General features: G+C 47.9%; 1 protein-coding gene across 15 annotated transcripts in view; it reads left to right on the top strand.

The window, feature by feature from the left end:
- The window catches only part of CPEB1 (cytoplasmic polyadenylation element binding protein 1), a 91,903-nt gene that overhangs the window by 63,209 nt on the left and 6,301 nt on the right, over window positions 1-22,393 (top strand). For 6 of the 15 annotated variants that reach the window (XM_045448634.1, XM_045448629.1, XM_045448639.1 and 3 more), the window contains 6 exons: window positions 2,495-2,683; window positions 14,597-14,823; window positions 16,536-16,788; window positions 18,738-18,851; window positions 19,103-19,207; window positions 20,098-20,234. In XM_045448634.1, coding sequence (XP_045304590.1) covers window positions 2,530-2,683; window positions 14,597-14,823; window positions 16,536-16,788; window positions 18,738-18,851; window positions 19,103-19,207; window positions 20,098-20,234 — 990 coding nt within the window. In that variant the 5' untranslated portion in view covers window positions 2,495-2,529. Of the gene's footprint in view, window positions 1-1,938; window positions 2,128-2,183; window positions 2,288-2,491; window positions 2,684-14,596; window positions 14,824-16,535; window positions 16,789-18,737; window positions 18,852-19,102; window positions 19,208-20,097; window positions 20,235-21,531; window positions 21,569-22,393 lie in introns of those variants that run through there. The other 9 variants (XM_045448632.1, XM_045448628.1, XM_045448642.1 and 6 more) reach the window with 7 other exon arrangements.

Genomic DNA, 22,393 nt, shown 5'->3' on the forward strand with positions numbered 1-22,393 from the left:
GATGTCTGGATAAGGATAGAGGTGATGTGATGCCTATGGTGGGGATGCTGGGAGTGAAAGTAGAGTTGTGTTCAGATCACAGAGCTGGATGCACGTAGCCATCAGTATCCTTAAACAGCCCTGCTGCTGAAGCCTGGGTCTGTCAGCTTGGGATGGGAAGGTTATGGAAGTTGTATAGATACTATTGCTCAAACTGGTGTGTGCATACATATCAGCTGGTAATCTTGTTAAAATGCAGGTCAATTCCATAGATCTCGGGGGTGCTGAGATTGTGTATTTATAACAAACTCCTGGTGATGCTGATGTTGCTGTTCTTCCTCACTAGACTTTGGGCAGCAAGAGTACAGTCGATGATTAGATCCTTCCTGCCAGAGGCATGGGGGTAGTCATGCACACAGATACCCTCGTTTTAGAGGTCAGGGTGGGGTGGGGGCAGTTGTGTCTAGGCAGAGGTGGCCTCGCTGTGGGGTGGAAGGGACTATATAGATAGCTGGTTTAGTGGGCACAGGTACTGAAACATAGATGTTTTTAAAGGCAGCATTGTTTTTGTAGTTAGTACACATAGATTATTTTTAAAGTTTGTCCTTAGCTTCTGTGAGGGTGGACCTAGAGAAGCAGGAGGGAGTGTTCTGGGGTGGGGACAATACCAACATGGTGCAGTGGTGAACAAGGTTTTAACAAACACAGACAGGGAGCAAGCAGAGTATCTATAGCCAGACGGGAATAACGTGGATGGATGACATAGCAGCAAAGCTCTAAAGAAAAAAGAAGGGAAAAAGAAAAGAAAAAACCACCTCTAATGGGAGGAGTCTCTCCCACAGACTGGTCATTTCTCCCCTCTCAGCTCTGCCTGAGTGCCCAAGGACATAGGGGTATGTACTGCAGGTGGTTCTCGCTAGTTTATCCTGTGGCTAATAGCACTTTTCTTGCCTCTGCCCACCTGGGACCCTGTCTATATTGGTCACTGCCCGTATGACATGGGAGAACAGGTGAGGCGGAGTACTGCCACCAGCATGGTTTAGGTGTGAGCAGCCTGCCTGCTGAGGCTGGGACCTTTGCTCTCTACCCTCTTTTCTGGGGAGGAGGCCTTGTGACTACAGGTCATGATGGCAGAGGACTGATACGGGAGAGCACGTCACCAAAGAGGAAATGGCGGAGGTTCCAGAATATCTGGGCAGAGCTGTACTTTGTTGCTGGAGCTGTGAGTGGTCACAGAAGTGGGGCCTTGGTCCTGAGCAGGACCCCTGAGTGAGGGCCCCAGCAGCCAGAGGCATCAGTGAGCCTCCCAGCTTGCTAGCTGGGAGGCTCAGAGTGCTCCTGGAAGGCCGGAGACAGGGTGTTGGCAGGGCCGGCTGGTGGGAGCTCCTGAGCACTGGATTTCTGAAGGGGTAGAATAGCACTGGGACTGTTGCTTTTCTTTCTGTCTGTCTGAACTGTTTAGCAGTGTTGCCTCAGTCTGTCCCTATGTCCGGCCGCCCGAGGGAAGGGAGGCTGGACCTGACAGAGCTGCTCATGACTCATGCCCATCCTGTTGGGGCGAGAGGAACCAGGGACAGGGATTGTCCTGGTCAGGGCAGAGCTTACTCTGGCCTGTGGGTGGTGGGACATACGAGGGCAGCCTGGCGACTCCCTTCCCTCTGCTGAAGCTGACCCCTTTTCTCTGTGATGTGCTCCAGACAAGCCTGGAGCACCAGGTGTTTCCCAGGGTCCCAGTATGCAGTGTTTTCTGAAGGTTACCCCATCCCTCAGTGGTAAACACTGCTGTGTCAGGGTGCTGCTCAGGGGCCACTTGGAGCACATAGATTTTTGCTAGCAGGATTGTGAAGCTTTGCATTGGGCTGCAAAACCAGGGCTTGAGCAAGCAGCTGGAGAGAATCCAGGACTAGAGTGTTTTTGGGTTTGGGGGTGGAGAGCAGAGGGAGGGGAAGGGAGGGGCAGGAGGGCAGAGCTACACAAGCAGGCAGTCACTGCTTTGGCTTTGCTGTCAGCGGAGAGGACTTCAGTCGTGCCTCAGGGCCGCTTGGCCACCATTGCTGGAGACCGGAGGGCGCTGCCTCGGAACCCTGACTTACCGGCACTGCACCCGGACTGTTCCAAGTAGCTGTTGTGCTATCTTTTCCCGGGGAGGCAAGTCTCCTCCCTGTCGTCCCCTCCTGCTCCTCCCCCATTCTGTGAGGGATGATGCCGCTTTCTATTGCACAGCTCAGCCGGCTGATGTCACTGGCAGCGGGAAGCATCAGCAGCCTGATCACATGCTGGCCCAGTCTGTAATGCAGACGGGATAGGGGTGTGTATGTGGGGAGGGGGGCTGTATGGCAACTGCTCTTGCTCTGACGCCCCCAAAAGTGCAGAGGCAGCGGCCGCAGCATCCGGCCGACTTGGATGTCTGCTCCTTGAGCTCGGGGAAACTATTATTATTAATATTTATTGTTGATAATACTGGGGAAAACAGCCCTTAACTCTGGGGTTTCTGCTGTCCTCCTGTCCAAAGCAGACTTCCAGGACTCAGAAGAAACAGTTACGAGCAGGATGCTTTTCCCCACCTCTGCGCAAGATTCTTCCCGGGGCCTCCCAGATGCAAATGACTTGTGCCTTGGCCTACAGTCCCTCAGTCTCACAGGCTGGGACCGACCCTGGAGCACCCAGGACTCCGATTCCTCAGCCCAGAGCAGCACACACTCGGGTGAGTGCCAGAAAATGAGTTGGCTGGGGGAGGGGGACGCATGGGGTGGTGAGCAGAGACATCCACAGCAACAGTTGTTCTCTTCCCCTTTGCATCACCTCCCCCCCCCCCCCCAATACAACATGGAGCTGTTTTGCAAGAGATGGAAATGCTGGCTGTGAGCGTGGCAGGACAGATGGTTGCTCGTAAAGGCAGGCATGGCTTTTCCACTTACCCTGATAAATTCCCTGGAGTTGTTAGTGTGCACCTGGGGTGGCCCTGAGAAGGGTCCCCAAGGTGACAGTCTTATGCAGAAAAGATCCAGCTAACCCCCCCGAGTGCCCAGGCCTGTTTTGGAGATGATGAAGCAAAACACTTTTCAGTGGGGGAGGGGACTTCAGGGGCTGATCCCTGGATGTCCAGATTCTGTTTCTCAGTGATTTTTATAACTAGGGACCTGTATATGAGGATGGGTGAGTCCCTGAATCATGGCAAGGGAGTAATTTTAACCTCCAGTGTGGCTGGGTGGTATTAGAATATTGGAATTGGCTTTAACATACGGGTAAGAGCATTGACCCTGGAAAGGGACAGGCAGGGTCAGTGGGGTGGAGTAACACTCAGCTGCGGAGGCTTTGTTTTTCTTTGTGTGAAGGGTAACCAAATGGATGGAGGAAGAGCCACTCCCCTTTAGGACCCCTTGTTGCCTTGGGAGGATTTGATGGGGGCAGCCTGAAGGGGCTTCTTGGCCAACCCCGTGAACTGCTTCTGCTGAGAACTTCCCAGTGCCCGTTTCTTTCCCTCTTGTGGTACCCGGGGGAGGGTTGGCCAGACCCAACCAAATCCTGGAGTGTTCAGGAAGAAATGGGAACTTCAGAAATACTATAGGTAACTTAAAACCCATGTATTTTGCTTTATGTACATTATACCTTAATAAAAAGAATAGCAGCAGATACTTAGGGAACATGGAAAGTTAGTGGGGGGCAGCCATTTCCTATTGGTGCTGACCGTGGGATTCACTGAGCCTGCCATCCTTCCCTCACCTCCTCAGCTCCAGAAACTGGCAGTCATGGTAGCCAGGTACCGTCTTGCTGATTTCTCTGGCCTCCACCCTATTTGGCCGCAGGTCTTTTTTTAGAATGCTTTGCAGAGCTCGGGACTGTTGTCTGTTGGCATTATCCCATTTGATTGGGGGTAGGGGTTTGGATTTTTTTTTTTTGATTTGAGGATGGGGAAGAGCTTTGTCTAAGTAACTACCTCTGGGTTAAGGTAGAATTTCTTGAAGTACTGGCCTTCAGTTGACTCAGGTTTTTCCAGAAAGATTGGTAACTGCCCTGGGGCAAGGAAGTGTGGCATCCTGTGCCTGGAGATCTTGGCTGGAAGGCCATGGTTGCTTCTTTTATGTGGTACTCTGAAGTTGACCCAAATGGCCTGTGAAGCTGACCTTGTCCTCATTCCCACTGTATCTGAGCAGAAAACAGAAGAGCTTATGTAGGAGGTGGGCACCTGTCTGTGGTGACCAGTGTTTGACTAAGGCACTATCTCTCACTGGTGTCAGATTGGGGCGTGGCCCTTCTTTGGCTCTGGTCTCTGTTAGCTACAAGGGTCCTTCTGAAAAGTACTACTGCACACAGGTTGCAGGAGGGCGCAGGTTGGGGCTTGGAGAGCGTAGCCTGAAAGTTACTGTGAAATTAGGCTGTAAAAAAAACAGCTTGGACCCAGTCATAATTCCTCCAGCTTCCTTGCTGCCTGAAAGTCCTGTGTTTGTAGCTATTTGTCTCCAGAGTGGGGATGAATTTATTTCTTCACCTTTCATCTCAGGCACATCAGTGATAAATATCACATGATTTTGTGGATCAGGGAGGGACTGCAGTCTGTGGCCGTAGCATTCACAGGGACCAGAGGGCTGCCCCAGTGCTGTCATCTGGCTATGGGCAGGGTTAGTGTGGCCGTGTCTTCCTTTCTGAGGGTTAAGGACACACCCATCCCTCACATCCGTGATGTCCTCGAATTTTGGAGCTATGACGATGGCCATCTCTCTTCTTTTCCCTGAGCTCTGGGCCTTCTCAGCCCACACGAGGGTACTGCCTACTGGAGTAGGATGCAGCCCTCCCACCAGCCAGCTGCAGTGCCAGATCGGGCACCCTTGCCAGCAATGCGGGAACATGCGGCCCACATTCCAGTGCCTACACTGCCTTCCCTTCTGAAGACCAACTAGCTCAGTTTCTTTAGGGAGGGAGGAGGTGTTTCAACATCTCTGGGCAGTCTGGGAGTTATCCATGCTGTGTTTTGTGGAGCACAGGTGCAGGCTTGCTCCTTGGGCTCTGCTTGGTGACACATTGCCCCAGGCAGCTGTGGCTTCACCACTGACCACCTTCTGCCATCGTATGTGTTCATCAGTGTTGGGGGTAGGGGAGGAAGATGGCAGGGCTCTTGCCTGAAAATCTTGGTTAAATGTATTCAGCAAGCATTGAGCCCTGGCTATGTGCCAGGTACTAGATTAGGCTCTGGAGGTCCATCGATGAATAAAATTGTTGCCCTTACAAATCCCTGTAGCTACCAAGGGTAAACAGATGAGAAGGTATACCAAAGGCAGTGTGATAGTTGCTACAACAGGGGCTTCCATTTTTTCCACTAAGGATTTTTTTTTTTTTTTGCACAGGGACAACTTTTAACTGGGTTCTCAGCATGAGACTGGTACATGGAGACCTTTCTTGGGGGGCTAGGATCCTTCCGCTATATGGGCTCCATTGGCCTCAGAGGCCTGCTTTTGAAGCCCCTGGGGTGGAATCTGGTTTTGAGATTAGTGCCTTGCAAGGCCAACATCGGTTTGGTTATGGCGCTTTGTGGGGTCCCTCCTTCTAGAAAGACTGGGCCTACCCTGAGGCCTCACCTCTTGCTGGGAAGAAAGCCTTTTGGGGAAAGATGAATGTTAGATATTGGTTTTTCCCTGAGACCCCAGTGGGATGTGTCCAGCACTACCTTTGTTGTCCTTGTAGTGTGTCTGAAGTCCCGTAATAGAACAGTAGAACCACGAAAGCTGTCCTCAGTATCTTGGGAGGGGGGATGGAATGACTAATAACTACCAGTTGTTGACTGCTTCCTATGTGAAGTCCATCACGTGACTTTAGTGCTTGAACAATCCCATGAAATGGGTAGTTATTACTTCTATCATAAAGATGGGTAGGTAAGGTCACAGGTTGTGAAGTACCAGAAGTCACACAACTGCCAGAACTCAAAGTGCTCTTTGGTTCCAAAACTCTTGGGCTTTCTATTACATCTGTGTTCCTATGAGCAGAACTCTTAACATGTTGGACAAGAACACCTATGTTAAGGTATTTCCACATACTGCCCTGGGGCTGTCCATCCAGAGGTGATGTATTCCCTAGCTGAGACCCCTCAAAGCTACAGTGTGCCATGGACAGTTCTGACTCCTCTCTACCTGAGTCTCAGCTCATGAGCTGTGCCCACCCAATGGATCTGTCTCCCTGACTTCCCCCTGGGGACTCTGTTGCAGGCAGTATTACTCAGCATGAAGGGGGTGACTGAGAATCTACTTTGGGGAAGCCTGGAAGCAGGGACTCTTAATGAATGCCTTGTATCGAAGCCCAGTGGGTAGACCAGATGTTCTGTCTGAGGATGCCAGAGGCCATGCCCTGTTTTCTCCCACTGTCCTTTAGAAGTCCCCAGGGGATTAACCTGTCCACCTTCTCTGGTTTCTGCCCTGACTGCTAACCAGTCAGGTTATGAATGGTATGTTCCTATGCTGTGTTACTTGCAGGCTCCCTGTTGGTGGGCAGGCTGGATCAGCCTGGAGTGAGAAGGGGGACCCTTGGCATTTTGATTTTGCTGCTGCTGTACTTCCAAAACAGCCTTTCTGAGGTGATACTCAAAACAGAGTTGGGCTCCTCATCTGTGGAACGTGGACTTCTTGGCCTGGACCAAGTTCCGCTCCTGCAGATCTCCTTCAACCATCCACTTCTCCACTACTGTGTCCCCAGCATGCAACACAGCACCTGGCTCATGGCTTTTTAATAAGTAACTGTTGAATGAATGATGAATGTCGAGCCACTGTGTTGTTAATCCTGGGTAGTTTTGAACTGCAGAGTTCAGTCAAGGTCTCTCCCATTCTTTTGCCTCCCACGTGTTTTGATCAGCTGGATGGATGGATTCTTCAGAGATCAGTATCTCTGAACCTCCATAGCTTCTAAGGCATGAAGATGCATTTACAGAAAATTTTGTCATACACTGGAACGGGAATTCTATCGTGGACTCAGGAAGTCTACTGAGAAATAGCATTTAGTGCAGAGATGAGGGAGGGCCTGGGAAGCAGTATGATAATAGGGTGCCTCCTAGGCAAGAAAGAAATTGGGTACAGGGGGAGCATGTGTGCTGACCTTATGTGGGACTTGGGTATGTCGTTTCTTCAGGTAATGAAACTTGTGCAGTCATCTCCTCTCTCTAGAGGAGAAAGGCTCTGTTGGGTGCCACATTGCGTCTGTGGGATCCAGGGTCAGTGAAGGCAGCTCACACTCAAACGATAGCCCACCACCTGAATTGGAGTGTGGTGTAGACTGCAGGGTTGGGGTTCCAGGCAAAGAGCAGTCTGTTGTTATACCTGGAATGAGTGCTGCCCTCCCACTTCCTATCTGTGTGCCTTCAGATGGATTTTGAGCACAAACAACCTAGAGCTAAGGGTTGGGAGAGAGAAGGAAGGTTTCCAAGTATGTGGCCCTAAATCTCAAGCTAGAAATAATGGCTCCTGGTGTGGGTTTTTTCCATGATTACTCCCAGGAGTTAGCAGGCATCTGACTCTGATGTCTTGGGCCTAGTCTCTCCCGAAGCTGAGCTCGAACTCAGGGTCTTGGCAATACCCACATACAGTTCCAAACTCTTGCTGCTACCACCATCAGGCTCTGGGTGACTTTGTACTCTTGGGGAAGGCTTCAGAAAATTCGAACAGTGACTCAGCTGTAAAAACCCACAGGAGCTGGCATAGAAGGGTGAAAGTGGAGAAAGTTAACAATCGGTCTAAAAATATTCCTGCTGATTTGGTCTCTTGTACCCTCTGAGGTAGCATTAATGAGCTGGAACCCTCTGCCAGGTCTTCTCTTCCCCGTGACTTCCCTGAGAGCTGTCTGTAGCTGATCCTGATTCCTGCCAGCATGTGAGTGGTGAATGGTGCCTCTGCTCCAAGAAGAGCACACTGCTTTTCTTAGTCACTTTTGGAAGATACAAGTGCCATATGCTTGGCCACCAGGGCTGGAGGTACTTGGTAAACGTCAGACTTCCTACGGTCCCTTAGTTGTGGAGTTCAGGAGTAGAGCAAAGGTCTAGGGCCCTGGATCCCATTGAAAAGTGACTATGGACTTCTCTCCACACTTACCAGCCCCCAAGCCATATAGGTTAATGCTTGACATCTGGCCTCGGGGAAGCTCTGTGCCCTGTGATGCGGAGTGGACTTCAAGATACTGACCTGCAGCATAAATGACCTAGCACTTGCCCTGGATTTTAGATTGTGTAGCTTAAAGAGCGTGCCTTTCTAGTAGATATACTTACTACTTCAAGTTACGAAGAGGGAAACCATGGATTGCTAGCTTTTTGGCTCCTTCCCTCCTGATTCCCAGCTAGTGGGAATCAGTGCTAGTCACACCAGGGGAAGTATGGTGTCATGGGCTGAGCCAGGAGTAGGACAGGTTCCATCTCTTGAAATGAGGTTCCATCTTCCCTAGAAGCTTTTCCTTTGATCTGTAGATATTCAAAGAACTACCTGCTCAGGTGCCATGTGAGTAGACTGTAGAGGGACACTCAGGTCACTCTAGGGAATCTGACCACAGGTGACAGTTTCCAGAAACCTGGCTCCTCCTTTGGGTTGAAGGAAATCTCAAACCACGTGGAAAATCATAAGGCTGTTGATACTAGGTTTTTTTGTCTTCCCCATATCTTCTAATCAAACTCCTACTGTATTCTTGGCCCTCCCAATGTAACATTTGCAGGAAACTGCTGCAGTGGAGGTTCTGATGTGACCCAGGTGTGTGAATCCCGGGGCATCCTGATTTTTTGTCTGCTAAATGACGTCGTCCCTTTCCCTTTTTCTTCTGTGTGGTTAGGATAGTTTTCAGTGAAGCACTCTTTCCTGCTTTTAGTACTTGAATGTGGAAGTATGTACACATAGCTGTGAGGATCCCAGCAGGTTACCGAGAGGATTGAGCAGGGAGGTGCTTCTTCTGTCCTGCCCTTCCTCAAGCACAGAGTAGGCTCTCTTCAGCCTGTACCTATGTATACTTAGTTCTCTTCGAAGAAAGTATTTGAAACTAGTGGAAGGAGTATTGTCACAATTTGATGTGACAAGTAACTCTACTTCTCTCAACCTCTGTTTTGGTGATGGGCTGGGTTGGGATGAGCTAAGATTTTTTTTGCTCCGGTTCTGAGTTACTGCTAGGTCAGTATTGTGTCCTTGAGTTGAATAACCTTGATCGAAAGGGTGCGGCCTCAGTGAGCATACTGGCTCTAAGGGATGTGATGTTTCTTTCCTTTTAGTACTGCCCAGCAAATACTGATCACCTGCTCTCTGCCAGATGTTGAGTTAATTACTGTCGGAGTGGCTTGGCATGGTTGGTTGAGAAGGCAGAACTTTGTCCACATGTGTGCCTGCAAATATCCATACAAATGTTTTTGAGGCTTTAAAAAGCTTGTTTAAAAGATTATTTCTTCTTATAGGCGGAGACTCCAAAGGTACTTAGTTACCATTCCCCACCCCCTGGGGATTCTAGGCCCTGTTACTTGTGCTTGATTCTCCTTTTCCGGTTAGATCCAGTTACCTTGAAAGAGGCAGAGAAAGTCAAATGGGAACAGACTAGTTTCACTTCGTGTCATTTAAAAAAGCCTTTTTGTTTGGGAATAATTTCACATTTACAGAAGTTATAAAGTTATACCAGGAATACATGTATTTCCTTTATCTGGATTTTCCTATTATTTTTTTATTTTTAAGTTTGTTTATTTTGAGAGAGAGCGAGCAAGCCTGCATAACCAGGGGATGGGCAGGGAAAGAGAAAATCCCAAACAAGCTCTGTGGTATCGGCGCACAGAGCCTGACAGGGGGATCAATCCCATGAACTGCAATGTGAGATCGTGACTCGAGCTGACCAGCTGACTGACTGAGCCACCCAGGCGTCCCCAGATTCTCTTATTGTTGACATTTACCTTTATCATTTGCACATTATTGTACTTAAATATGTTCATAAGTGACAAAACAGTTCTCAACTCCATTCAACTTAAAGTTGATCTAATACTTAAACTGTTGTTCATAGTCCAGTTTTGTCAGGTAACCCAGTTGGATCCTTCATAGCACTTTCCTCTTCCTTCTTCTGTCTTAGCAGGTGGTGTCTGCCCCGAGCAGTAGGCCCTACCTCCCTTGGTTTTTGCTCAGTATGAGCTTACAGAGAATTTTGGTTGTCTTGAATATTTTTCACAATGTTCGCCTTGTTCCGGTCATCACTCTTTCTGAGACTATATTACCACAATCTATACCGCTCTTTTATACTCTATGTTTGTTCCTGCTTACTGTCACTCTCCCTCTGTCCTCCCTACTCACCCTGCACTCAACTAGTGTTTCCCGAGACCAGACTCTTTGGGAAATGTCCTATAGCCGCCTTGCTTTTTTTCTTTTAGGTATTAGTTGCCATTATGCTGTAAGAGCTGTGTTTAAATAACCTGCAGAAAAAATAATATATCAAAGGTTTTTGGGGCATGGTAAGGGGGACTGATAAGAAGAGTGATGTAGCAAGCCTCAGGTTTTTCTAGATGAGTGCTTCTCACACTTTAATGTGCACACCGACCTCCTGGGGATCTTGTTCAGAGCACAGGTTCTGATTCAGTAGGTCTGGAGTGGGGCCCACGTTGCATTTTTAATGAGTTCCTACAGTGGCAAGGTTCTAGAGAAGTTTCAAGGCCTGGATGATTTAGATCCCAAGGCACTGACCTTTGGTAGGCGAAAGAGCTTTGTCAGTAGTTGATGGTCTTAAAAGGAATTTGAACAAAGAGAGGTGTCAAGAACATGAAGACAAAAAGATGTAAGTCCTGAGTATTAAAGGTAGCTAGTGAATGGTGCATTATAGGAGATACAACTCAGAATCAGAATTAGGTCCCACTCTGTCATTCACTAGCTGTTACTTATACAAATGCTTGCCCTTTGAGCCTTGATCCTCTCTTTAAGATGGGGTAATAGTACTCACTTCTTAGGATTCAGTGAAGATTATTTACCTTCAGGTAGAAGTGCTTCTAACAAAGTGTCTAGCACATGCTATATGTGCAGTAAATGGAAGTTGCTGTTAGCAAGTAGTAGGAGCTTGATGGAACCTGGTCCAGATTGTAGAACAGACGATTGACTATGAGCCATGGGCATTTAAGGAAGTGGAGTTCATTAGTGGCCAACATGGGTTGTCATGCCTTTATCTTTTTAGACAGGTATATTATCACATTTAGAGGCATGCTATAGACCTAATTCCTAGCTTTGACATGGAAATTTGACAAAGCCTCCAGATATCTTTGTGGGCATGGTTAAGAAAAAATTGCATGTGAGTTGAGGTGGATGAATTTGTGGCTTGTAGAACGGAGGCACCACCACAGTAGTGAACGGAAATTGACATGAATGATGAAAGTGGTCTCCAGTGTCACCCAGTTTGCTTTTTGAAAGATCAAGTGCACGTTTTTTTTTTTTTTTTCTTAAAAACCTTGGGTGAAAGACTCAGTTACTATGGCCTCGATTTGTTGTCCTTGATAGCCCCAGACACAAGCCCTCTGGGCCAGCCATCCTCCCTTGAGCTTTTTTCTGCGTGCTGCCTTCTTCTGCATTTTCCCTTGACAACTTCTAGAGCTCCCTACCGTGCTACCCCTTTTCCCAGGGTTAGCACACTGCTTTCTGTCTTGTTGCTCTCTGGTGAGTGCTCCCTCTAACCTCTGCACTTGCTGAGGGCTTTTCCTTGAGGGTACTGCTTTGTCCAGTGGAAGATAGACATTCTTCCAAGCTGAATTTACCATTTATCTCAGGGTCATTCTTTCTGTTCCTCATTACTAGTTTCCCAGTCCTTTTCTTCTCTGAAGATGTCAGTATTTGTTTTATATTTATTTTAACCACAGGCTCAGTTATCACCATGAGTCCCTTTGATACCCATATGGGCGACCTAGCCAATTTTTTAGACTCCACATTGCACGTCAGCCAGTCGGTGGTCACACATTATCTTACCATCCTGAAAGCTCAGTCCTCACTGTTCATCCTGTCTGCCACTTCACCCCTATTGTAGCTGTCAGCACATTGAAATTGCTGGTTTTCCATTTGCTTCAACTCTGTTGACCTGCTTTGGTCTTTCACCTGTACTACATGACCCATCACTCACCTCCTGTGTTGCTATTTCCATCAGCTCTTGTCTTGTTTCCTCCTTCATAGCCCCGTATGGGTCCAGTGGAGAGAAGGGCCCATTGAGTTTAAGTGCTGTCTCTCTGGGTTGGGCCCTGGGTGCGGGTGTGGCCTTGCTGAGTTTACCCGATCAGCCTCCTTTGTCATCCCCCTAGAAGCTCTTCAGTATCTGCCAGGTGCCTTCAGGATGAAGTCTCAGTGCTCTAACTTGTTTTTCAAAGGTCTGTGTAATTTGATTACTACCTCATTATTCAGCACCCTGTGAACTTAGGTTTGTAAAATGTGAAGAAAGAGGAGACCCTCCAGGGCATTGGTACCACGTGCAAGGCCGATGTGTATGATCCGTTAGTTTCCAGAGGTTTTATGCCAGGTTTTGCAGCACCCAGAAGGAGCCTGGAATAAATCTTCACACCTCCTGCCTTCTCAGGACATGAGCTCAGGGGCTTTGATTTTGTGTTTCAATGAGGGAGGGGCTTGTCAAGAGTATTTGAGAATTTTGACAAGGACTATTTCTGGTGGATGTCAGAGTCCAAGCATTGAGAGACACTTTCAACATACAGTTATAAGCTTGTGCTTAGGAAACTGCTTTCAAAGGCCTAGTTAAAAGAACGTTTCCTTAAAAACACAAAGTAATAAATTAATGGACTCCTTGCTGTATATGGTACAGCTTCCCCCATCCTCAACACACATGCCTATTAAACTGGCTAGAATTAAAAAGACTGGTCATAACAGGTATTGGCCAGGATGCAGAGGGACTGAAACCCTCATCATTGCAGGGGGAAATGTAAAATGATACACCCCCTTTGGAAACCAGTATAACAGTTTCTTTAAAATTCAAGGATGTATTTGTCAGAATAAAATACACACATCCGCAGTATCCTCTGCATTTAAAGATACACTTGCCTTATCTTTATCTGAAAGGGAGGCCATTTGGCTAAAAGAGAGCGGGCTGGTGTCATCTGACACATGCACTCTGTCCTGAATGGCATGTGTGTCTGGTTCCCTGAAAGCATGCTTTCACTTTGACTTCATGTTTGGAGAGGTTTATTCCTGCCTCTTGGGACTCAGCACAGCCCCCAGCAGGCATTCAGTCTAGCTTGGAACCGGAGAGGAAACCCACCCTGGTGACCTGTGTTTCACTCCCTGACCAGTGAGGGGAGCCAGTCACAGCCACCATCTATGAAGCACTTATGCACACTTCAGCACGTTACTTTGGTTTCACCTCACAGCCATTTGGGGTGGATGTTTTCCCCTTTCTTCAGATGGAAACAGTATTGGGTTAATGCTTCTTCCCTAGCCTTCGTGCCACCATGCTCCGTGGCAAGCGCGTTTATTCCTCCTCCTCATGGATAGAAAGGTGTGCTTTCCTTTGGATTCCTTAATTCTTCAAGGCCATGGGTGGAAAAATGTTCTCTTCTGTCCACTTTACCTCTCTCATCTCTTCTGGCCTTTGCTTCACTCTTTTTTTGATGTTCGGTATTTAAATGTTTACCATGTGCTGGGCACTGCTCTGCTGAGCACTTGCCATCTGCTGTCTAGTTATTGAACCTTCCTGATGGTATTAGGAAATAGTTGGTGCTCCACTCGTGATGGCTGTGGGAAAACGAGGACTCTGCTTCCCCGAGCACAGAGCCATGGAGAGGTGGTGCTGACCTCGGGTTCCATTCCAGGTTTATCTTAAGCCAGAGTGGGCTTAACCATCTGTCATTCTGCTCCATCCTCAGTGTCTGAAGTTCAGGGTGTATAGGAGAGAGTCTGTATATGCAGGAACATGGCATAAGGGAACTTCTCCGACAAGAAGACATGCTCGTTCTGAACCCGACTTGTGGGATGTGTCCTGAAATTGTATATTTTAGCTATATAGTGTTAGGTAGGAATTCTTGGGGCGCCTGAGTGGCTCAGTTGGTTAGGTGTCCGACTTCAAGTCATGATCTCATGGTGCGTGGGTTCAAGCCTCGCGTCAGGCTCTATGCTGACAGCTCAGAGCCTGGAGCCTGCTTCACATTCTGTGTCTCCTCCTCTCTCTGCCCCTCCCCCACTTGTGCTCTCTCAAAAGTAAACATTAAAAAAAAAAAAGGTGGGAATTCTTTGAATACATGTGTTGGCAGGCAGTAAGGAGGGAGTGTGGCTTGGGCTTCCTAATGGTTCTGAAGGTGTCTCCTGAGGCAACATGGATGTGTGTATTCAGATATTAATAGCAGCTGTGACCAGGGTCCCCATTGGCACATTTCCCAGATACTGTTACTGACCCTTAAGTCTGGGTGGCAGAGAGCAGTTTTGCTGCTGCTGTCACAGCAAGAACTTTGGTCTTCAACAAGCTGTCCTGTAACTACCTCTAATGGGCCCGGGTTGGCTGTGGTAGGTGTTGGAGATTTGTCTACTTGTTATACTCTAGTGATGGTTCTGCCTTGTTTCCAAGGTTATGCCTTTGTGTATCTTGTTGGGTGGGAGAAAAGGGAAGGACTGTTGACTGGGAAGAAAACGAAGAGGTCATGAGACCTCCTTATTTCTTTTTCTCCTAGTACTGAGCATGCTCCACAACCCACTGGGCAATGTCCTGGGGAAACCCCCCTTGAGCTTCCTGCCTCTAGACCCCCTTGGATCTGACTTGGTGGACAAGTTTCCAGCACCCTCAGTTAGAGGATCCCGCCTAGACACCCGGCCCATCTTGGACTCACGTTCTAGCAGCCCCTCTGACTCAGACACCAGTGGCTTCAGTTCTGGATCGGATCATCTCTCAGATTTGATTGTACGTAACTTGTTGGGGAGTGGGTTGGGCAAGGCAAGTGAGTGTAAAAAGGGAAGTGTGTCTGCCAGAATGCAGGCAGGAGGTGGAGGCCACTGTGTGTGTGTATGGAACTTCTCAGTGGACAGGAAGATGCCTTGTGTGCTCACGGAGCGATCCATTTCAGGACCCCAGCTGCCAACTCTCTTTTCACAAGATACTTCCAAGAGTTTGGAGAAATAGTTAATTTCAAAAGTTAATTTGGGAGTCTTGGCGTTGCTCTGTTTCTTGACCTGCTTGGTCATTTTCTTTAGCCTCGAAACTATGTGTATGGTTTACGTACTTTTACATCAAAATTTTTAAATGATGGTTTTAAAAATTGCATTAGTAATTATCAGCTAGGATTTCCATCCAGATCAGACTGACTGTAGCTCCCACATTCTCTTTACTGACCCAGGCCACGTCTCAATCTGAGGCTGTGATGAATCTGTTAAATGTTGCCTTGAGTTAATTTATGTACTACATGCTCCTTATCCATGGCTGCGTGTGACATGTGTGGCACCAGTGCTAAGTGGAGCTGGCAGGTGGATTAGAATAGATGAGGAATAGGGGACAGTAGAAATAAGTATATGGGCATGGCAGTGAGAAAGCATCCTAAAATAAAATGCAATATCAGGAGCCTTCTGAGCCTGACTTTCTGTGCTGCCAACCCCACTCCCCACCTGACTGTTGAACAAATAAGAAGGCTTATTTTCCTGCCCTCTGCTCTTCTCTATCCAGGATTGGCAACGTTGGATGTGGTTAGTTTCCCATCCATAGCATGACCTTTTAGGAGGACCCACCTTGTCACCTGTCAGCCTGTCCTAGAATATGAGAGCTGGCCTTGTTTCCACTGCTTGTTGGTTTTATGTTTAGGCCATGTTTCCAGAAGGGTAACCACAAGCCGGTCCCTTCAATGATCTGGGCTGTAGTTTATTCCCCTATAAAATGGGGTTAGATGCTTCTAGTTCTATTTATGTTAATTTAGATGGAGCTCAGTCTTGGAAATTTACTTCATAACTGACTTAATAGTTTGGGATTTTGTTTGAAGAACTTTCTCAGATACCCTACCCCAAAGGCTGATGAAGGGATACGGGCTCACAGAAGAGGTAAATAGAGGCAAAGCCTCTATTTAGGAAATATTGAGTCATTTGGTTTTTTTGATAATGCAGTATTATTTTTACCTGCTTAAGTTAGTAATAGAGCCTTGACACAGGCTTTTATAGTGAAACCCATACTCTTCCACATTTCTGATAGAACATGGAACCCTTATAGAAAGCATTTTGGCGTTCTCCATGTAGGAATCGGACAAAAACAAAACCAACACAAAATTAGAAGAGGCTATACATACTTCAGGTTTTTATTTATAATCCTGAAAACTTGGAATGTGTCTGAATGTTTAACAGGGGAATAGGTTAGTGAAATGTAGCTTGTTCCCTAAATAGAATATCATAAATTAATTAAAAATTGTTATGAAGACTGCCTGGCAATATGAAAAAAAAAGTTGAGTTGGGAGAAAAGAATTTGTTTAAATTCAGTATAATCTTAAATTCAGTATAATCTTAAAAATGCATGGGAAGACAGTCTGAAAGAAAATGTCAGAGCTATGTGGTATTTTTTTCATAATTTCTGTAGTGTGATTATTTTATAACAAAACTGTCCTTTAAAAACCTATATCTTCCTTTTTCCTCCCCCAGTCAAGCCTTCGCATTTCCCCTCCTCTGCCCTTCCTGTCCCTGACAGGGGGTGGTGCCAGAGACCCTTTAAAGATGGGGGTTGGGTCCCGGATGGACCAAGAGCAAGCTGCTCTCGCTGCAGTCAGCCCCTCCCCAACCAGTGCATCAAAGAGATGGCCTGGAGCTTCTGTGTGGCCATCCTGGGACCTCCTCGAAGCTCCCAAAGACCCCTTCAGCATAGAGAGAGAGGCCAGGCTGCACCGGCAAGCTGCAGGTGAGTGTGGCTGTCACCCTGTGGGGGCCTGAGGCCTCATTCTGGGCACAGAGAGTAAGTGACCTTAGTTCACAGACTGAACTGTCCAGAAGAGGACTTGGTCGTGTGTTGAGGTCTCTGGATCTGCAAAGAATGGTCTCTTCTGTGGAGTGAGTGCTAATGGGACAAAAACTCAGGAACTTCTTTGAGGCTGAGCAGAGAGGAAAGAGGCTGTGCTCATACAGAGTTGGACCCATTTCCCAGTTGCGCTCTTTTGTGGAGATTGGCTGAGTACTAGTGTTGCTTTTGATTGTTTCATGGGTGGGTGTCTTCAGGAGGAATCCTGGAAGTGATGCCCAGAATTTTGTCTACCTCTCCCCTTTCTAATTCAAAGACCTGTCAGACATAACCCCTGCTGGAGCTCTCTTCCCCTGAGGGATGCTCTGTTGGGTAATGGGTCCACGTGTCAGCCTCTAAGGTAAGGAACCCTTAGGTTCTCTCAGGAACCCTTAGCTTCTGTCATTTAAATGACCTTAAACATGTATTGAATCTATTCTTCATCTTTTACCAGTAGTTGGAAGTAAATGGGTCTTAATAAGTCATTCTTGACTAAAGCTTCAGGGAGGTGTTGTTCACCAACTGCTCTTCTAAGGTTCTGGAGTTGAGGACTATAAGTGAGTGTTGAGTTTCTCCATCCATTTGTTTCTGGTGGCTTCAGATGTCTGTCTTTCCAGTCACGGAGCTGGGCCTGATCTCATTCTCCTCTGATAGTCCTGCTGCCCTGTTCACATAATGGTTTTGGCAACCCATGTTTGTACTAATGCCATTGTTTTTGGAATGACATTACCTTACTCTTGGATGAGGCCATTATATTTATGTTTTTGTTTGCGAAATATTGCTGATGGTGCCCAAGTTCTTGGCGTAGCAACACATTGGCCTTTTAAGGAATGAGCTTCCACGTCATTGTCCTGAATGGAAATGATGGTTCATTTCACTGGCTATCTGCCCCATTGCCGAAGGAGTAAAATGGGCAAGGATTTGCCAGTCCCCACTGAGACTAGTCCCTGATCTGGAAAGGCACAGACTGAGTGGGGGGCATGATTAAAGAGAGAAGGCTGAGCTGAGAGGCCAAGAACAAAGAGGCCTCTAGAAGTTATCAGAACAGGCCACACAGAAGATAGTTCCTACTCTGTCCAGCAAGAAAGGTTTCTTAATGGGGTGTTGTCAGAGAAACTTCACAATGGGTTTAGACAAACTTGGATTTGGTATAAACAGGAAGCAGAGTAGTTGGGGAAAAATCAACATTATCTTACAGTGTTGGCATCAAGGAAGGCCCAGTGTCTGTCGAGGTGCCATGGAGACAGCTCTGTCAGTGATGGGACATGGTTCTGATGAAGGGAGCAGTTGAGACGTTCTTGTCTTTTGGGTTGTTAGTGGTGGTTTTTACTGGCAGTGGTCCTGACTTCTGTGACTGATGAGTTCAGAGTGCAGACAGGAGAACAATAGAATGTTCCTTATTTGAATATTTAGGGAGAAGGCCAGTTTGGACCAGTAAGTCTGTAGAACATTGTATACAAGATTGCTGTTTATTTTAAAGTAATTAGAAATTTAAATCAATTAGTATTGTAAGCCATGACTAGGTAAAACTGCTTTGTGGTTAGCTTATCAGTTATATGTTTGAAAACAGCTTGGGTCGTGATCATTTTTACCCTACATAGCTGCTTTGCCTTTCCTCTCTGTTCTAGTGGAGACAGAAGTAGTGGTTTAGAGTTGTCCTACTGGGCCAACTGGTTTGATGAGGCGTAAGGTTGCTTGCCTTTCCGAATACTGGTGGATGTTCTCCCAGCAGCCAGGCTAGGACTGTGGCCTGTGTAGCTCTCCCCAGATGAGTTCGTCCCAGAAAGGAGCAATGACTTTGTTGACTCTGACCAGTTTCTTTCTCTCTTTGTCGTGTCTGTTGTCAACCAAAGCTGTGAATGAAGCAACCTGTACCTGGAGCGGCCAGCTTCCTCCCCGGAACTATAAGAACCCCATCTACTCCTGCAAAGTGTTCCTAGGAGGTGTTCCTTGGGATATTACGGAAGGTGAGCTGCCTCTGAGACCTCCTACTTGAGGGTGGGGCATGTCTCTCTAGAGCATTAAACTTGGGCCTAAACCTGTGGCTCCCATATTGCTTCTGTCTGGTGCTTACACCCGTCACCTGGGACCCAAGATCACTTCCGAATTGTTTGTCAAGGGAGGGAAGTCTGGGGGAAGAATGCCGGTGATCCTGTGCTTGGGCCTTCCGGGGAGAGTGGTGCCTCAGTTTCTGCCATTCTTTTCCATCTCTTTGCAGCTGGATTGATTAACACCTTCCGTGTGTTTGGCTCTTTGAGTGTGGAGTGGCCTGGTAAGGATGGCAAGCACCCCCGGTGTCCTCCCAAAGGTAATATGCCTAAAGGTAATACAGACATGGTAGGAGATTTTTTTTTCCCCTCCCTAGTATGTAATTGCACTGAGGGATGCTGGTATGTCCCAGCCGCATGCTGGTAACATGGTTTGGGCACTCCCGAGCACAGAACTTTGGGCTGACAGCACTTCTCTTCAACCTGGCACATCCTTCTGCTTCCTCTGAGCTAATGTTCCATCAGTCCACGTTGACACTGCAGTTGGAGCTGTCTGGGAAACTTCCTCGTGCACTTCCCTCCAAACCTGAACCCCGGCAGCTACTTTCCTCTCAAAATGAGGCGTCTGAAAAGCTTTCCTTTGCCTGCCTTTCTTGCCCAGTTACATTGTTGCCTGACCTAATTCTGAGATCCCTTTGGAGTTGGCAGGAATGAGGACCAAGCATCTGACTCCTCACTGGTCTGAAATGAGATCCCTTCCCTGTAGAAAGGAGCAGGTGCTATTTTCACTCTGCCCCATCTTCACTGAAAATGTTCCGATGAACTGAACCACTGGTCTAACTAGGCTTTTAAAGAAATATCTCCATGGCCCAGCAGGTTGGCCACAGACCTGCCCTCCATCCTGCCCCCAGGACAGCCTGGCTCTGCTGACCAGCACATGCTGTGTGCCCTGGGACGGATGGCTGCGTGGTTATGATGGGATCCTGTGTCCCACCTTGCTGGTCCCTTCCTTCACTCGGGTGGGAGACGATGTGCTTCTCCCTCCCGTGGCCTGGCCATCTGACACAGCAAAGTGCTTCCATTCAGAGACTCTGCAGGAGTGGGACAGAAATGTGTTTTACACGTGAGACTCTTTCTCCTGGACAAAACTCCCTACTGCAAAACCAAGACTGAGGAGTAACCACCTGAGGGATGTTAATGCAGTTTCTCTTTTTATTGGAAATAGGGTATGTGTATCTGGTCTTCGAACTAGAGAAGTCTGTCCGGGCCTTGCTTCAGGCTTGCTCTCATGACCCGCTGAGCCCAGATGGCCTGAGTGAATATTACTTCAAGATGTCCAGCCGAAGGATGCGCTGCAAGGAGGTGTGTTAGCCCGGGGTCCTCTCTGGGTCGGGGTAGTTGGTGCATGAGGCAGTGGGTCTCCCACAGGTGGGTGAATATGCAGGCTGCTGGATGAGGATTCTTGTTGCGGCCAAAAGGCTGCTCCTCCTGTTTTACAGTAAATACAGCAAGATACTCTGTTGTGTTAGAAAAACAAAAATCTTTGGTCCTCAATGGTGTGTGTGTGCTCCTGCCTGTGGTGATCAGGCTGTGTCCCAGCCCTTACTCCAGCCAACACTTCTGTCCCAAACCTCTAGTCTTAGAAATGAAAACAACAGCTTTCTCCACTTGGGTTTAACTGATAATCTACAGCTGTTTCTCCCTAGACCTGCCCTCAGGCTGTGCCTTGCAACCTTCCTGTCTCTGGTGGGTAAATTCCTCTTTGGCCCACACCATCTGTGGATCACCTCTGCACTCCCATTCGGGGCTTCATTAGCTGTGTACGTTCCTCCATACACTTCTCTCTCCTTTTGCCTCTCCTGCTCCTGGCCGTGTCTGCCTGTGCCCTGAGCATCATGGGTCTCTAGCATAGGTACTCTACCTGCAGCCCTCACTGCACGTTCCTGAGCCCTGTCTCAGACTTACTGAATCAGTTTGGGAGGAGCTACAGATTCTCCACTTTGGACCACGCTCCCCAATGGTTCTAGCAGTTGATGCTTGAAAACCACTTGTCAGAGGAAGTTTGGCGTTGAGGAATCAGTGTTGTTGGTTTTTTTTTAATGTGGTTCCAGAGAACGTCACTTTCGTGACACTGGACTAGATATTTAATGTATCTGAAACTTCATTTCCTTGTCTATACAAGGGAAACGTGAAATGCCTTTTTTAATAAAGAGATCAGCAGTTGCCAGGGGTCAGGGGGAAGGGAGGGATGCATAGGTGGAGCACAGGGGATTTTTAGGGCAGTGAAACTACTCTGTTGTAATGGCGCAATCATGTCATCACACATTTGTGGAAACTCCTAGAATGTACAACAGACACCAAGACTGAACTCTAATGTAAACCATGGACTTGGGGGCTAGTGATGTATTGACAAAGGTTCACTGCTTGTAGCAAAGGTACCTTTCTGGTGGGGGATGCTAATATCAGGGGAGGCTGTGCATGCGGTGAGGCGGCAAGGATATGGGGACTCTGTACTGTCAGCTCAGTTTTGCTGTGAACCCTAAAACTGCTCCAGAAAGTAAAATCTGTAGGGTAAAGGGCGGAGGGGGAGCTACTGAGATGGTCACATTGGATTTAAAATAAATAATGGAAGTAACAAAGCTGACTCTTTGTTTTATAGATGTTTCCTGGTATTAGTTCACATTCTTAGTGACAGGGTAAGTTTGTCTTCCTGCTGCACAGAGACCCACCACACTGCTTTCCTCAGTGCGGCACTGCTGTCTTGTCGCTGTGTGGGGCCCGTGTTACTCTCCCACCTTGTTACACTCCAGGGCTTGGTTAACACGCTCCTTCGTCCCTGTCCCCTGCTTTCACAGGGAGAGGCTGCCACGGCCATACCACAGACCCCCTGAGCCGCCTCCGTGCCCCTGCTGACAACTTCCTTGTCTCCTGTTCTGCCTCATCCCCTTGCAGTGATTACATGTCTGTCTTTGATGTGCTGGCTGTAGGCTGTCCTGGTTCTCCTTTCCTCTCAGACTCTTAACTTCCTTGTGTCCCCTCCCTGCCCCCAGTGCGGTCGGCATTGAACTCCCTCCTCTTCTCATCTCTCCCTGTCACTTAAACGACTCACTCCTGTGGCTCTGTTCTCACTTTCAGACCCAGACTCATGTCCTCCATGAGCCCCACCTTCCCATGGGGCCTTTCTTGAGGATGTCCTATAATCCTAGACTCTTGTGTTCAGTGTAAGGAAAAGGTTGGAAAGCTTGCTGGCCCTTGGGATATAGACCAAGACTGTGATACTTGTCCATGGGGGTGGAAGAAGCAAAATTGGCTTTTCATCTTCCAGTGAAGTGAGCTCCTCCCCCCAGTCAGATGCTCATTAAGGTCTTTTAGGCCTGGACCCCATCGGCGCCGATTCTTCGCTTTCCCACCATGCCCAGGCAGTCTGACCCCTCTGTTGAAGAATCTTCTTGGTCTTGGCCTGTTGTGTGCCCAGTGCCACCAGCCTCCTCCACGTCTTTCTCACCTGTCCTCCCAGCTAC

This window comes from Leopardus geoffroyi, chromosome B3, assembly GCF_018350155.1.
Source record: "Leopardus geoffroyi isolate Oge1 chromosome B3, O.geoffroyi_Oge1_pat1.0, whole genome shotgun sequence".
Classification (NCBI taxonomy): domain Eukaryota; kingdom Metazoa; phylum Chordata; class Mammalia; order Carnivora; family Felidae; genus Leopardus; species Leopardus geoffroyi.